This window comes from Malus domestica, chromosome 15 (genome assembly GCF_042453785.1).
Source record: "Malus domestica chromosome 15, GDT2T_hap1".
NCBI lineage: Eukaryota > Viridiplantae > Streptophyta > Magnoliopsida > Rosales > Rosaceae > Malus > Malus domestica.
This window is the reverse complement of record NC_091675.1, coordinates 7,375,151-7,390,705: the sequence shown is the minus strand read 5'-3', so window position 1 is coordinate 7,390,705 and position 15,555 is coordinate 7,375,151. Positions and strand designations below refer to the sequence as shown.

Here is a 15,555-nt window from a genome sequence, read left to right as displayed (position 1 = left end):
AGTTACATGTCGAACAAAGCTTCCATCACGGTGACAGAAGAACTAAACTGTGGGAAATCCGATGATACTAAGAAGAGATATATCAATTCTATACTTGTTGAGAAAGATGATCTACAGAAGGCAGATGAGTCAAGTCTCATAGATTATAATCTAATTATTCTTCTTCAGCTGCATATAATTGTAGGATTATCGTGATATATGAACTCATTCGGAAAGAGCAATTCATTAACATAAAGGCAAAGATCAATCTTTTCAATCTAATAATTTATGAACAGACAAAATTATTCGTGTTTCAGAACGCTGTGTCTCTGCGTCTCAGCACTCTCACCGATAGGAGGACGTATTTACACTTCGTTTTGTGAATCGAAACAACGTGGAGTTGAACCTTACTTTTGCTAGTTCAATCTCCATATGTGCAAAGTGCAACACCAAACCTCTGCCGAGCAAAGTAATGCTCACAACACGACATTCAAGTCAGAAGATCAACTGATTCCGAATTTGTACTTCTGATCAGTTCCGCTTGAAGAACAATTAACGGATACCAGTACAGCACCTGGAGCCTCCTCTTCATCCTCACCGTCTCCCCCCTCCTCAAAGATTGCATCAGCTTCCGTGCAGCCTTTGTGGTTTTGAACTATAATGCAATTATACTCCCCGGCAATGGTTTCTTCTTCTGCATTGCTTCCTATACTGAGATCAAACCTTATTCTTTTGTGAGATCTATTCTCATCGTATGAGTCATCATCTGGTCTTGCTGCCTTATCATTTCTGCCTTCCTTGTATTCACTTGAATATGACATGGACTCACAGTCAAGCGAATGTTCATTGATTTCTTCCTTAGGTTGGACACCCCTAAACAATGAAGGTCCAGGAAGAAAAAGGCCACCATTTCCACTCGCACTCCATCCCTGTACCATGCGCAGCAAGATCTGTATGAGCAATTAATACATGCATGTATGCATACATAAGAGAGAGAGAGAGAGAGAGAGGACCCGTAGGATTGCTTCCTTAAAAGCATCATTGAGATCGGTGCACCCTTCCATATGAATCCTTGTCATGGAGGTTAAAGACTTATCCAGGCCTGGAATCTCAGTGAGTTTGGGGGAGTGATTCAGATGCAATTCTCTCAGTCTCGACATCTCCGAAAAATCAGGCATCCTTTCCAATGCAATACACTGATTCGCTTCCAGAATTTCCAACCTTGTTGGTAAATCCGGAATTGCCTGAAGCTTTGTACAATTATCCAACTGTAAAGTTTGAAGCTTGGAAAGGCCAGTGAGGATGGGTAGTGCTGTAAAATCATTGCCTCTTAGATCTAAAACTTCTAAAGAAGATATAGACCCGAGATCCTCAGGAAATGCATCACTAGTTAAATTGGAGTTCGCAAGAGAGAGATATTTAAGGCACTTCAGTTGTACTATGGACGGGTGAATCTCGGATAAACTCGTGCAGTCTCTGAGTATCAATCTCTCGATATTGGGGAGTTTTGAAAAGTCTGGTGACCATTTTAGGCGACAGCAATAACCCAGATTAAGAAACTTCAATTTCTTCAGCGTCTGTAAGACAAAAACGAAAACATAAATTAAAATCCAAACAGAAGAGAGAAAACATGATGTCAGTACAAAACCTAGAAGAAAGAATCAATAGTTTGGTTGAAATTATGCAGTACGTCTTTGGGGTCCTTCCAAACTTGCATTTGGCTATGACTCAGGTCGACATCAACTAGGTTTGGTGGATTAAAATCTTCTGGCATGACCTCTAGAGGAAACTCAGGCCAACACAACCATGTTAGCGTTTTGGAGAGATATGTGCAGTTTCCAGTGAACTTTACACCTTTGAGTATGAGCAACCTCAGACTCCGCATCTCTCTAAGTGCTTCTGTACTGAAGCTAGGCTCGTCAGATTCATGCAAATCTAAAGTGAGACCTTCAACATCCTCTGTTCCCTGTTAGAAAAGAAAACAAAATTAGGTAAGAAAGGGGCTGCGAAAAGACGATTTATACACATGAAGCAAAGCCATGAATTGGATCCATCAAGAACTAAATAAGAAAAGGGTTATTTGTATGTGGGATATGCATACACTTATCCTTCATTGCATACATTCTTATAATACAATTTGAGTGCAAGTGTACTTACAGATTTGTTCCTCAATACGTCTTTTACATCATCATGGTCCCACAATCTACAACGTTTTCCAGTGATGGTAGGAGATTTTGCACGTACAATTTCTCTGCCCATATCTCGAAGCAAATCATGCATTATAAGGTTGTTTCCTTCATCAACAGTTACAAGGCACCGATCATGGAGTTCCCCAATTCCTATATCCGGGTTGAAGTCACAGCCATCTAATATTGTCATGACATAGTCCTTGTTCATTCCAATAAAGAAACAAGATATGTCAAGGAATATAGCCTTCACATCATCGTCAATTAGTCCATCATAGCTCATTTTAAGCTTTTCATAAATCTTCCCGTGTGGCTTTCTTTTCAATTTGCGCAGTGCACTTCTCCATTCTCTTTTGCTTTTTGAACTTAGATAAGAACCTAAAACTTCAAGCGCTAGTGGCAACCCTCCACAGTAATCAACAACCTTTTTTGCGAGTTCGAGATATTCATCATCGTTAGGATGACTCTTCTTGAAGGCACGCCAACTAAGGAGCTGAAGAGCTTCTTCATTATTCATTGTTTGTGCCAAACACGTCTTATCGACTCTAATGAACTTTAGCAATTGTTCATCTCTTGTTGTTACAATAATTCTACTCCCTCTACCAAATGACTCGTGTTTTATAGCTAACTCTTCTAGTTGTCCCACACAGTCTATGTCATCAATTATGACAAGTACCCTTATGCTGCCAAGTCTTTTTTGTATCTCCTTGGTTCCTTGATCCACACTACTTACCTCTATGTTGGCCGGTTTCAAGATATCACAAAGAAGTTGGTTTTGCAGTTTAACCATACTCTCTTCCCTCACCTTTGAAAGGAAACTTTTACCTTCAAAGCTTTGATTAACTCTATTGAAAATGGCTTTTGCAACCGTTGTCTTCCCCGTTCCGACCATACCCAAAATTCCAACAATGCGAACATCATCTGATCCTCCAACATCTAAATCATCGATGATTTCTTGCACTCGAGAATCTATTCCAATTTCTTTGGCAGCTACGTTTAAGTATGTGTTGTTCAGTTTTCTAGTGATGTCGTTGACAATTTTCCTTATAAACTTACCTTCATACCTGTTAACAAAAATTTAAAAAGTAAGAAGAAGTAAGAATCATAAACTGCAGGATTAAACTCAACTAATAACTTTTTCATGATAACAACAAAAACAATGGCACATTATATTGATCCATGTGATTAGCTCAATTCGATCAAACTGATAGATCAAGCGTTTAGAAATACTTTCTCTCTCCCTCTCTCTCTCTCTCTCTCTCACACACACACACACACACACACACACAGAGACACACACATCAGGTTTCTTATCTTTGCATTAGCAGCATTACAATGTGCAAACTGATCAAGGTTCTAAGCCCTATCATTTTATAGTTTATTGACATTTTGTAATAGAGGCTTAAGAAAAGTCAACACATGAAGTTGGCAATTAAAGGTTGTTAAACCGAAACTAATACATCAACATCGTAACTAGCATGATGGCGAACACGGGCTATAATCCAGGTAGCTTTTTCGTGAAAAGTTCGAATATAATCCGCATATCAATACATATCTTAAAGTGTAATTCAGCCAAATTAAGCCTAGCTCAAGTTAATTTGTATCTCTACTCAATTTATTAAAACAATCCCTTCATGACTCTAGTTTTTAATCCTAAGTCTCTATGGTTTATTGATTTCTCCATATTATCTCTTGAATTTTCGTCGAAAATTCTTTTTAGCAACCAACAAGTCACCCTATAACAATTTGCTAGCCCACCCTGGTAAAAATTTCTGGTTCCACACTTGTAATACATCATCCTGTAAAATACATGCTATGTAAGTAAAAACAGCAAGTTAAAAAGTAACAGAGAAATTACCCATCAGTGTTTCTAAGGTTCCCACCACACAAATTTGCAGCTGCAGTAAAAGCAGATCTCCACCTCTGGACTTTATCTGTATCTCCATGGAAGCGCTCTGCATGCTTCTGAAATGCTTCTGCAACACTACCAGTCTGGTTCCTAACATCCGTCGGATCGACGTTGTAGAATATTGGCAGAACAATTTGCCCAAGTGTTCTTCTGCACTCCATGATCTTCTCCAGCTCCTCAAGGCACCATCGGGATTCCGCGTACCGTTTCGAGAAGATGACGACGGACATCCTGGACAGTCTGATCGCTTCCACCAGTTCATCTGTTATGTTTTCTCCTTTTGGAAGTTCGTTCTCGTCAATGAAGACGTTGACTTTGTAGTCTTTTAATGTCCAGTAGAGGTTGTCGGTGAAGGTCCGGCGGGTGTCTTCGCCTCTAAAGCTCAAGAACACGTCGTGCTTCCATTGTTTCGAGGAGGAGGGTGAAGATGCAGAGGAGGGATCGACAGCTGTGATGGTAGTATCCATGGATTGTTGTTGACAGAGCTTGTGGTTTTCCCAGCTGATCTGCAAATACCAAGTCAACTACTCGCTTCGGTGACCCTTCAGTCTCCCTAAATCACCAAGGGAAAGTGTTTTTTCCATCCACAGCTTTAAATCCAACTTTACCCCTCATAATTAAATTAAAGTCAACAAACCACCTAAGGGTCAACAAACCACCTAAACGTCAACGATGATTCTCTCCTCTTCTAATTTTTCTACACTCTTCTCCCTCTTTCTTATTCCTTCCTCTTCAAATCTTTCATCTTGTAAATTGGGGAATTAGGTGTGGATGAAGGATCATGCAGGTTTTTTCCTCTGTTTTCGATTATTAGTCTTTATTTTCTCAATTAGATATTAGTTGGGCATTGTATTCTATTGTGTTGCTTATCCAGATTTATTTGCTTTTATGAAAAGCCATCGTATTTCGATTTCCCTTGGGCGAGCAAATCAGCGCACTTCGATCCAATTATGTAGATAGAGAAGCACTTCTTTTCTTGTGGACTGATCTGTGCACTTTGACTTGAATTAATCATTAATTTTGCAGTAAGCAGTTATGGATACAAGTACAGCCCTTGAAGCCTCACCTTCATCTTCACCGTCCTCCTCCTCCTCCTCCTCCACCACCTCATCCTCCTCACCCTACGATGTGTTCTTGAGCTTTGGCGAAGACACGCGCAAAACCTTCACGGACCACCTCTACTGGACAATGAAAGACGCCGGAATTGACTTCTTTATGGAGGAGAACGATTCAATAAGAAGAGGGGAAAATATATCAGACAAAGTGAAGCAAATAATCGAAGGGTCTAAGATTTCGGTCATCGTCTTCTCAAGTAGGTATGCGGATTCCATCTGGTGTCTTGAGGAGCTGGTGCAGATCATAGAGTGCAGAAGAACACTGAAGCAAATGGTTCTGCCAATATTCTACGATCTTAGTCCGTCAGATGTTATAGCTACTTTTGTACTAGCATTTCAGAAGCATAGAGAGCGCTTCCATGAAGATACAGATATACAAGAAAAGCTACTGCGGTGGACAGATGCTCTTACTGCAGCTGCAGGTTTGACAGACTGGACAGATGCTCTTACTGCAGCTCCAGGTTTGGCAGCCCGGGTTTTCAGAACGACTAATGGGTAAGTACGTACTTTTCTCTGTTTGTTTGTTCATTATTTCTTTAAATCGTCATTAACAGTCATGCTTAGATTTGAGTTCGCTGTCATTATTTTTTATCTCTTTTTCAATCCAATTCTTCTCCCGAAATTCTCCTTTTATATTTCATCAATTTCTCTAAATTTAATGTCAAAGTTGAATTGCTAGAGTTCAAGCCTTCTGAAGATATATGAGCTTGTTCTCCAATTGTTTCTTCTAGATGTGTGTGGCCTGATAGCTGCGCTTATTCACATGGGGGTGGTGGCACTCATGATTTAAGCCTCAGTTCAGACTGTGTTGACTATTTCAGTCGGATAGGATAATTAGTTATCGAATAGTACTGATTATATTAGTCGGGCATTTGGTGGTTTGCCAGATTAAAATTTTTAATACAATGTTTGATATTGTGCCGATAATCATACTGTATTTATTTTTTATACAAAATTAATTTTAAAAAGATAATTGTTGAGAAGATAAATTATAAATCTAATTTTAGATAAAAATTTGGGTGCCTCAACTTTGATTAATTTCATCCAAAACAAAAACTCTGCCATGATACTTCCAGATTTGCCCAGACCTTTGCTTTTCACACAGAAAAGCCAAAAATTATCCATCTTCCTCGCAGCACCTTTGCTTTTCACCCAACCAAATTCAAACACCTTTGCTTTTCACCCAACCAAATTCAAACCCAACTCATCTATCTCCACTCAAATACAACCAAAAATTGCAGTTGCTCAATCTTTACCAAGAATTGAAACTCAAAACTCAAAGTAGATCTGAAAGAGGAAATCCCGCTAGCCACATTTCTTGTCGGAGTGTTGCGACTGGGTTGACAAGAACAGCATGAATGACGGATGAGAAAGAACACAGTCAGAAAGATGAGGAGGAATGGGTTCAATTCATAGCCGATGTCGATGTGTGAGGACGAGAATGGATCTTGGGATGGGAGAAGTTGGGTTTAGGCTGACGGAGAGGGAAAGGATGGTGCTCTCAGCGTCACCTACGAGGTAGGTGGGTAGCTGATTATTCGTGTTTCTGATGCGCATGAGACAAATTGGAGAAGGAAATAGAGAGAACGAGAGATAAATAAGGTGTGAATTGGACTAAAAAGTGGAACCGTAGAAATTATACGAGTACTATTTAGTACACAATTACACCAAACACCCAGAACGTATTATTTATCCTATTCGATGCCTTATATGGGATGTCAAACGAGACCTAACTTTTAGATTTGTTTAGGGTTTTGGTTGTTTAGTAGTGTGGGCTTAGTAAAAGATTGGGTTTTTGTAGTCTGAGTTTTATAGATGTTAGTGCGGCTTGTCTTTACTCTTTTGGACTTGTGTCTTTTGTTAGTATCTCATGTTGGTGTTGGTGCGGTCTGACTCTAACCTGATGTAACCAGTAGTTTCAATGGCGGTTAGGGGCGTGAAGAATCTTTTGTATCTTTTGCATTTCTATTTGGAGTCGGTGCTTTTTTATGCAAAGAGTGTTCCCTTGCTAATTTTGTTGGTGATTTTGTGTGCATAATCTCTAATGTGGTGTGTTGTATAAAACGTGATTGAATTTTTAGTTTCCAAGATTGAAGTTCTTTTGACTTTTGAGTGATGAATGTGTTCTTTTGTTGCTTGTCGTGCTTTGTCGTATTATAAATTTGATGCCAATATGGTGGCCATTAGTTTGGCCAATTTGACCTTCTTTTTTTCTTTGAAGCCTTTTTTGTTTGAGGACCCTTTAAATTTACTTCAGGATTACCTTTTACGAAAATGAGGATTTGAATATGAGACCTCAAGTGCAAGGGCAAATACTCTTAACCAATTGAGCTACAAGTCACTTGCCAAAATTACCTCTTTGAATTTTGTACATTTTCTTAAGATTATAATAAAATTGCTTATCATTTTACTAAAAAAACGAAGATTACAAATGAGTGTAACTCTCACTACCCAAATTTTACAAATTACAAACCCTAAACCAAACGAGTAGAGAACCCAAAACAAACCGAGAAGATTCTCCCAAATCATTCTCTAACTCGCAAATTGATTCTCACGAACTGCCAAACGAATGTGCCATGACGTTTGCCTGCACTCATGACTCCAAATGCTAACCTCCACCCCAAAACCCAATTAGAGAAAATTCTCTAAACCAATGGTGAAGGCACACAAAATAAACTAAACCCTAAGGTCCTATTTATAATGCATAGGACTTAGGTTAGAATGAGAATCTTAATCGTAATTGGATGTAAATCCAAATCCTAATCAAATAGGTAATTAACAAAATCTTTCTACCAAATAGAAAATCCAACCAAGAAGTCAAATCCAAACCCAAATGCACACCAAAATGAGATAGGTAGCACAAAACTAATTTCTACATCATTCTAATTTTGAACTGTACCACACAACATGGACCTTGAGTGCAAAGGCAAATGTTGTTAACCAACTAAGTTACAAACCAATTGCCAAAATTACCTCTTTGAATTTTGTACATTTCCTTAAGATTCTAATAAAACTGCTTAACATTTCACGTTAAAAAAGAAGGTTGTTAATTGCCCACATGAATAACCTATAAAATGATTGTGAGTATGGATTGAAATCTTTGATATTAAACACTGTAGTACAAAACTTAGGAGTTATTTGATAACTATTTCGTTTTTAGTTTTTAGTTACAAAACAAGTTTTCAATTTTCATAAAAAATGAAAACAAAAATTAGTAGATAGTAAGTGGTAAGTGGTGAATTGCCATGGTGGTTGAGACCTTCTTCAACAACTCACTAGATTCACGATTCAAACCCTTACCCCTGCCCTTAGTGTGGATGTCGCTTGCCCTTAGTTTATTTAATCTTGTAGTTGCTAATAAATCTTACGTACTTTTGCTTCATTCTCAAATTTACCTACCAGGTACGAAGGAACGTTCATAAGGGAAATCATTGCCGGGATCACAGTTGGAATATCTTCTTCCGAGCTTCAAAGATTAGATTCTCCCAAGCTCCAAGATAGTCAGTGGTAAGTGGTGAATTGCCATGGTGGTTGAGACCTTCTTCAACAACTCACTAGATTCACGATTCAAACCCTTACCCCTGCCCTTAGTGTGGATGTCGCTTGCCCTTAGTTTATTTAATCTTGTAGTTGCTAATAAATCTTACGTACTTTTGCTTCATTCTCAAATTTACCTACCAGGTACGAAGGAACGTTCCTAAGGGAAATCATTGCCGGGATCACAGTTGGAACATCTTCTTCCGAGCTTCAAAGATTAGATTCTCCCAAGCTCCAAGATATCGATTCAACCGAGCACACAGATATAGCTTCTTCCGTGTCTAGCGCCAACTCTCCCTTCTCTTTGGCGCCGTTGAAAAAGACGCATCACGAACCCGACCGCTCTGACCGTACCTCACGCAAGCTTTTAGAGATATGGTACGCGTCATTCACTACCAGCGCATTTTAGCTTACTATTCCTCTCCCCAGCTAAAATACGCATTCTCTCACGGTTACTGAGTTGATAGAATTTTGTTGGTTTTTCCGTAGTCCCGATGAACAAACCATGAAAATTGGTTCGACTATCCCAGCAAGCGGGTTGACTCGAACGATTCAACTCGGTTTTACTTAATGGACCCGGTCCGTGTCTCGGGTCGACGGACTATGGCGTATTTTAGAAATTCCACATTGGAATAGTAATTAATTGTTGTGATTTTTGGTAATTCAGCAAAGTTCGGGTGCCGGCGGATCGTCCTGAAGACGGGTATAGCTGGCGCAAGTACGGTCAAAAGGATGTGCTCGGCTCGTCACATCCAAGGCACTGAATTTAAATCTCAATCGTAGATTTGTAATCAAATGAAAAATAGGAGGTTGTAATGATATTATCCAACGGTGAGAATTGAATCTGATGTTTGCTTAATTGTTTTTGTTTATCAGATCGTATTACAGGTGCATATACAGAGGCACGCAGGGGTGCACGGCCACAAAACAGGTGGATCGCGACCCGGATGACCCAGCGATGCTGACCGTATCGTACAGAGGGGGGCACGTGTGCAGAGCGACGACGCCAGGATTTGTCGAAGAGAGGGATAAAGTTCAAATAAGTGTAAGGTTCAATTGAAGCTGTTGCTTTTATATTGAAAAATACAAAGTTTTGAGTCAATATTCATAATAAAAAATAATTTCTTTACCAAAATAGTTGTAAGCGGTATATTAAAGCCAATGTAAGAAGCTTAAATTGGCTAGAATTATATTCTATAAAATGTTAGGCACTAATCAAACATTGAACTTAGACCTAACAGCTATGCACCTAGACGAATTTAAATGAATTTCTTTTATCGTAAAATAAACATTAAACAATATTTACATTATTTTTTAAAGTTTAGAATCTTGAAGCGACCAATGTTCGTTTAAATTTAAAATCTCTATCGTCTATTTGGTTGCATTTCCGAAGCTTAGAGTATCACCCATTAATACTCTGCAACTGTTTTTCTCCTTGTTAGGGTTTGGAGCAGCTTCACCGTGGACTTCTCCAGAAGAAACAGAAAGCTTTCATACAAGCTCCCCAGCCCTTTCATCAGCTTCACCGTAGAGATGCTGTTGGTCGATGTATGGATGTAGGTGCGGTGGGGGCCATGTAGTTGAATGAATTCTTTGTTTAACATCATCCTGAACGTAGTATCTGCCAGTATTTTCTCACCTACAATGCAATTCTTTCCTATTTTCTTGAATATTACATATATACATTCATAAAAACCAGGACACTGCAAGTCATCGGTATTGACTCACAAGTCTCAATTAATGATCTTTGTCTTTTTTCTTTTGTCAATTTTTATCTCGCATATATAATTGTGTTGTCCACAAACACACAAACAGTGTACTCGTTCTTCTTATCTTCGTGAACATTCAAAAGAGAGAATGTAGATGTAACTTATCATGGGAAGTAACTAGCATACGGTCAACAAATAAAAAATCTGTCAACCAATTTTTCTGCAACCTTACTTTTCAACTACATCTTTTAGGTCATGTACTTGGTTTCAGGGAATTGCATTTGTAAGTGTTATTTTGTTCATCATAGTTTTTTTTTTCTTTTTAAAATAATTAAAATAAGTAAAACTGGTTCTTTGCAGCTACTATTGTTTACTTCGAGGGCTCAGAATTTGAATTTGACTGCAGGGTTCACATTTACGGAAGTAAACTCTATTAAAGCAAGCGCAAGCAAGGTTACAAGCTGTCACTTCTCATCAGATGGGAAGCTTCTTGCTAGTGGGGGCCATGATAAAAAGGTGAGTGAATGGATGTTGAAATTGCTAATAACTTCTGTGGGAGGATTCAGAACTGCTGCTACATATTGGCTAATTGATTCTTCCCGAACATTAACATGTGAAATTGTTTGTTTAGTTTACTTCTTAAAAACGTTTACTTTGTTGGTTGATGCTTGTACTTATTTAGAGTGTTCTTGACATGTGTATTATGCAGGCTCTATTGTGGTACACAGATACATTAAAGCTAAAAAGTACGCTAGAAGAACATTCAGCTTTGATAACTGATGTTCGTTTTAGTCCGAGCAAGCCATATCTTGCAACGTCTTCATTCGACAAGACTATCAGGATTTGGGATGCGGACAATGTTAGTGAAAAATTCTTCTGTCCTTATCATCTACTTAGCTTATACTCTGATTTTAACCTATTGATTCGAGATTTGAAGACTTGTTTGAGTAATCAAACTAAGTATACATACTTGTAGTTTGGTTTCTATCATACATTCTGTAATCTTTGCCATTATGAGTTCATCTATATGCTTCATTGCTCGGGTGCTGAGTTTGTGCCTCTATTCTTAAAAAGATGATTTATCTTTTGTGACATGCTGTATCAAGCCTTCTTTATGTTTTTATTCTGCAGCCTGGTTATTCTCTCCGTAACTTTAGGGGACATTCGGCCTCTGTTATGTCAATAGATTTCCACCCAAATAAAGATGACCTCATCTGTTCTTGTGACGGGGAAGGTCAGATACGCTACTGGAGTATTAACTATGGCGGCTGGTCGCGCGTGTTTAAGGTAGAATCTTGTCTTCTGGGATGCAGGAAGTTGATGGGGGTGGGGTAGTGGTGGTTTTCATATTATTTACGTTTTGGTGATTCTGATATGCTTGAACGTATTAGGGTGGTATGGCACAAATTAGATTTCAACCCCGTCTTGGAAGATTTCTTGCTGCAGCCGCAGAGAATGTTGTATCTATACTGGATGTTGAGACTCAGACTTGTCGGCATTCTTTACAGGTCAGTCTAACATTTTGTCTCACTGTAATTTTTCATTCATAGTTGTAATTTAAACGGATCATGTAATATTATCATGTGAATTCTCAACTGCATTACTTGGAATTTGGATTTGAATGCAGGGGCATACTAAGCCTATCCATTCTGTGTGTTGGGATCCTTCTGGCGAATTCCTTGCATCTGTCAGCGAGGACTCTGTAAGAGTTTGGACACTTGGAGCGGGAGGCGAAGGGGAATGCGTTCATGAGTTGATCTGCAACGGAAATAAATTTCATTCATGCGTTTTCCATCCTACGTATACTTCACTGCTGGTCATTGGCTGCTATCAGGCAAGTCAATTATGCATTATTGTTCTTATATAATGTTTGTTACATTTTTTGCTTGGAGACCACTACTCTCTTAAGCCGTTCGGATAATTGTTCCGATTTTACACGGGAGAAACAATCCTTTACTGGTACTAGTGTTGCTGCAAGATATCATATTTTGATTTTTATTTGGGGAAAATAATTGCAGACACTGGAGTTATGGAACATGACAGAGAACAAGACAATGACTCTACAAGCACATGAAGGACTCATTGATTCTTTGGCGGTGTCAACTGTTACAGGTTTGATTGCTTCGGCTAGTCACGATAAGTTTGTCAAGATCTGGAAGTGAAATGGTTGTTACTCTGATCAAAGAACTTTGACTGACTTGTATTATTATTGTTGTTGTATTCCTGTTACTTTATAACAAAATAAAGTTAATTAAACATCTATTTTGATGCTTCATGGACTTGTTGTAACGCTTCAAATACAGATACTTTTATGCTTCCGTTTTCCTTTGTTGTATACAAAAATCTGAAACCAAAACAGATAATGTAATGTTAAATTCCAGGGAGTTGTAAATTTTGGTTAATTTGGAGCCTGGAACCAGATATTCACCGAGCAAGAGTTTTGATCATCGATTCGCTGATGACATTCAATTCCAGCCGCTGATACATGCTTCTAATAAAAGTTTAAATCTTCTAAATAAAAAAGGTGTTCAATCTTTGTAATTTACCAGTTCAATGACAAACCCAAAAAGTTCAAATTGGAACTGCATTCACAGAGAGTTATTCAGAGTTAATTTCTAGATATATTCTTCACCTGATCGGAGGACTTATAAAGCGATCATAAAGGTAGAGAGACTCGATAAAGATATTGAAGCCCAAATGTAACATTCTGTTGGGCCAAATGACCCAAAACCCACATAATATTGAAAATCCAAACAACTTGTGCACTAAGTCTGCAAATTCAATTTCCTCTGAAAAACCCAACCTTTGATTCGTTATGGCTTCTTCCGACATGGATCTCAACGCCCCTCACTCCATGGGTACCACCATCATTGGCGTCACCTACGACCGGGGCGTCGTACTCGCCGCCGACTCTCGTACCAGCACCGGTAAATCTCCTCACTCTCTCCTCCACCAAAACCCTAAGCTGATTTTTCACTTTCAACACTCACCCAAATCGCCTTTTGATTCTTGCAGGAGTGTACGTGGCCAATCGCGCCTCCGACAAAATCACCCAGCTCACCGACAATGTCTACGTCTGCCGCTCTGGATCGGTACCCATATTGTCAAATTTCACTCCTTTCAGTTCAATATCATCAATTTGTTAATTTTTTTCGACTATTCCAACGTTTTCCCCTTTTGGGTTTCCCAGGCTGCCGATTCCCAAGTTGTTTCCGACTACGTGCGCTACTTCCTCCATCAGCACACGTCAGTGTTTCCTTATTTTGTTCTGCAATTCTTTTCCTTTTTATGATTCTCCTTTGATTTTTTTTTCCTGATGGGTTTGTGTTTTCTCAGCATTCAGCTTGGCCAACCTGCGACTGTGAAAGTTTGTGCAAACCTCGTCAGGCTGCTGTCTTATGGCAACAAGGTTGGTTTTTTATTTTACTGTTTTAGTTCCTTGTTTGTTGGTATTGTTGTGTTAGATTTTGTTTGTAGTCTTGTGATGTTTTGGATTTGGCAGAATATGTTGGAAACTGGGTTGATTGTTGGCGGCTGGGACAAGTACGAAGGCGGTAAGATTTATGGAATTCCTCTTGGTGGCACACTGCTAGAGCTGCCCTTTGCCATTGGAGGTATGTTATGCTGGATTTTTTTCCAACTGAGTGTCAAATTTGTGTTTCTAACTGAGCTGCTATAGTTGTGGGATGAAATTGCACCGCTTGTACAAAAAAGAAAGTCATAGGATTTGTTTGATTGAAATAGGATCTTTAGTGACTTATGACTTGGCTTTGAAGTCTTCTTTGATACTTATGGACACGCATAATCGAGATACTTTTTGGGCAATTATCAAACTCGATTTAGTAGAATGAAACTGATTGGTAATGCTGGATGTGCCTCAATGACATTTCAGTAATTCATTTTGGGGTCAATGAATGGAATTTGAGGGATCAACAACATATATATATACCGGCCAAAACAAGGGTTATGTTCAGATATGATATCCCTATTATCCCCACATCATTGCGATTGGTTTCCATATCATATTTTGTAGCTTGAAAACTTGGAAGTTTCTGTTTGGAAGTTTTAAACTTTTAAATGTGATTTTGCCTTCCAAGGATGTTCAGTTTGATAGTGTTTCCCTAGAGTTTGGCTTAACATAATATTTCGTTTTGTAGGATCTGGCTCCAGTTAATTGTATGGATTTTTCGATCAAGCATGGAAAGAAGGAATGACCAAGGATGAAGCCGAGGTATGTATTTCTTCATGTTTGCAGATTCAAAAATTTAGTACTTGGGAACAAATTGGTCATGAAAAGTTTTAATTTTCCATGGGACTTGACCTGGTTGCTATTTTGCATCAATAAATAACTTAAATGCTACAATATTGCAAGCAAGCTTTTACCCTTGGAAAGGAAATCAGTACTAGGATTTTCATTTTATGGCTCCATCATATATAATATGTAGTTGGTGATGATATTATTCAGGCATTCCCTGTGACAAATAAAAGGATTGCTATCGTTATGTAAAGTTTGGTTTTGAGCTTTATTGTTTACGAATCTTTGGTGGCACCATTGCAGCAATTGGTGGTCAAGGCCGTTTCTCTTGCCATTGCACGAGATGGTGCCAGTGGGGGTGTTGTCCGTACTGTAGTTGTATGTTCTTTTTCCCCCTCAACTCTATTTGAGACTTAGGCAATCAGATTAGCATTTTTGTTTCGAACATACAAGACCATATATTGGCTAAGTCCCTTTCTTTCCGTTTCATTTGTGCGGTTTTGCAGATCAATTCCGAGGGAGTGACTAGAAACTACTATCCTGGTGACAAACTTCCACTGTGGCATGAGGAGTTGGAGCCTCAAAACTCGTTGTTGGACATCTTGAACTCCGCTAGTCCTGAGCCGATGAACACACAATGAAGATCTTGCTAACCGATAGGAGTCCGGCTACTTTCCATTAGTTTCTTTAACTCATCAAACTCTTGTTTTCAAGGAGGAATCTGGTGTTCAACTCCTATCTTGGAAAATTGCTCATCTTTTGTTATTTAGTTGTTGTACGTTGGTTCGACCTTTCGACCTACATATGCTTAAATTGTAACTATTGTAGTCCGTGCATTGTCTCGTTCGCTTTTGTTTCTTTCGTT

At 38.8% G+C, this 15,555-nt stretch overlaps 3 protein-coding genes and 1 long non-coding RNA gene across 5 annotated transcripts; 2 read left to right on the top strand and 2 right to left on the bottom strand.

Annotated features, from left to right (window-relative positions):
- Nucleotides 1-204: 204 nt before the first annotated feature.
- Nucleotides 205-4,689, bottom strand: LOC103415480 (disease resistance protein RUN1-like). Its single transcript, XM_008353807.4, has 5 exons — nt 4,024-4,689; nt 2,137-3,229; nt 1,670-1,945; nt 993-1,556; nt 205-908 (listed from the first exon to the last, which is right to left on the bottom strand). Exons 1-5 carry the CDS (start codon nt 4,539-4,541, stop codon nt 483-485), a joined length of 2,877 nt encoding a protein of 958 aa, XP_008352029.3. The 5' UTR covers nt 4,542-4,689; the 3' UTR covers nt 205-482.
- A 49-nt stretch (nt 4,690-4,738) lies between these two features.
- LOC108169300 (transcriptional corepressor LEUNIG-like) lies at nt 4,739-12,710 on the top strand. Of its 2 annotated transcripts, XM_070813743.1 has the most exons (13): nt 4,739-4,861; nt 5,101-5,684; nt 8,592-8,696; nt 8,871-9,104; nt 9,394-9,483; nt 9,603-9,771; nt 10,169-10,286; nt 10,842-10,951; nt 11,145-11,294; nt 11,567-11,722; nt 11,827-11,943; nt 12,063-12,269; nt 12,454-12,710. In XM_070813743.1, the coding sequence occupies exons 2-13, from the start codon at nt 5,110-5,112 to the stop codon at nt 12,595-12,597; spliced, it is 2,175 nt and encodes a 724-aa protein (XP_070669844.1). In that variant the 5' UTR covers nt 4,739-4,861; nt 5,101-5,109; the 3' UTR covers nt 12,598-12,710. The 2 variants fall into 2 exon arrangements, with proteins under 2 accessions (XP_070669844.1, XP_070669845.1); XM_070813744.1 differs by lacking the exon at nt 4,739-4,861 and having other exon boundaries at nt 5,493-5,688.
- On the bottom strand, nt 6,204-6,499 carry LOC139192184 (uncharacterized). The gene is made up of 2 exons (XR_011576116.1): nt 6,360-6,499; nt 6,204-6,328 (listed from the first exon to the last, which is right to left on the bottom strand). It is a non-coding gene; the product is annotated as an uncharacterized lncRNA (long non-coding RNA).
- Nucleotides 12,711-13,171: 461 nt separating the features above from the next.
- LOC103456070 (proteasome subunit beta type-6) lies at nt 13,172-15,526 on the top strand. Its single transcript, XM_008395700.4, is given in 8 exon segments — nt 13,172-13,362; nt 13,451-13,527; nt 13,626-13,681; nt 13,772-13,844; nt 13,938-14,049; nt 14,593-14,666; nt 14,994-15,068; nt 15,197-15,526. Coding segments are annotated over 8 exon segments (714 nt in total). The 5' UTR covers nt 13,172-13,250; the 3' UTR covers nt 15,332-15,526.
- Nucleotides 15,527-15,555: the final 29 nt, after the last annotated feature.

Excerpts from the sequence above, each read along its gene's own strand:
- LOC103415480 (XM_008353807.4), bottom strand. The coding sequence starts at position 4,541 with ATGGATACTACCATCACAGCTGTCGATCCCTCCTCTGCATCTTCACCC. Across the intron at positions 3,230-4,023 it reads AACCTTAGAAACACTGATGG|GTATGAAGGTAAGTTTATAA; the intron begins GTAATTTCTCTG and ends TTTTGTTAACAG. Across the intron at positions 909-992 it reads TTAAGGAAGCAATCCTACGG|GGATGGAGTGCGAGTGGAAA; the intron begins GTCCTCTCTCTC and ends CGCATGGTACAG.
- LOC108169300 (XM_070813743.1), top strand. The coding sequence starts at position 5,110 with ATGGATACAAGTACAGCCCTTGAAGCCTCACCTTCATCTTCACCGTCC. Across the intron at positions 8,697-8,870 it reads AAGCTCCAAGATAGTCAGTG|GTACGAAGGAACGTTCCTAA; the intron begins GTAAGTGGTGAA and ends TTTACCTACCAG. Across the intron at positions 11,944-12,062 it reads CTTGTCGGCATTCTTTACAG|GGGCATACTAAGCCTATCCA; the intron begins GTCAGTCTAACA and ends ATTTGAATGCAG.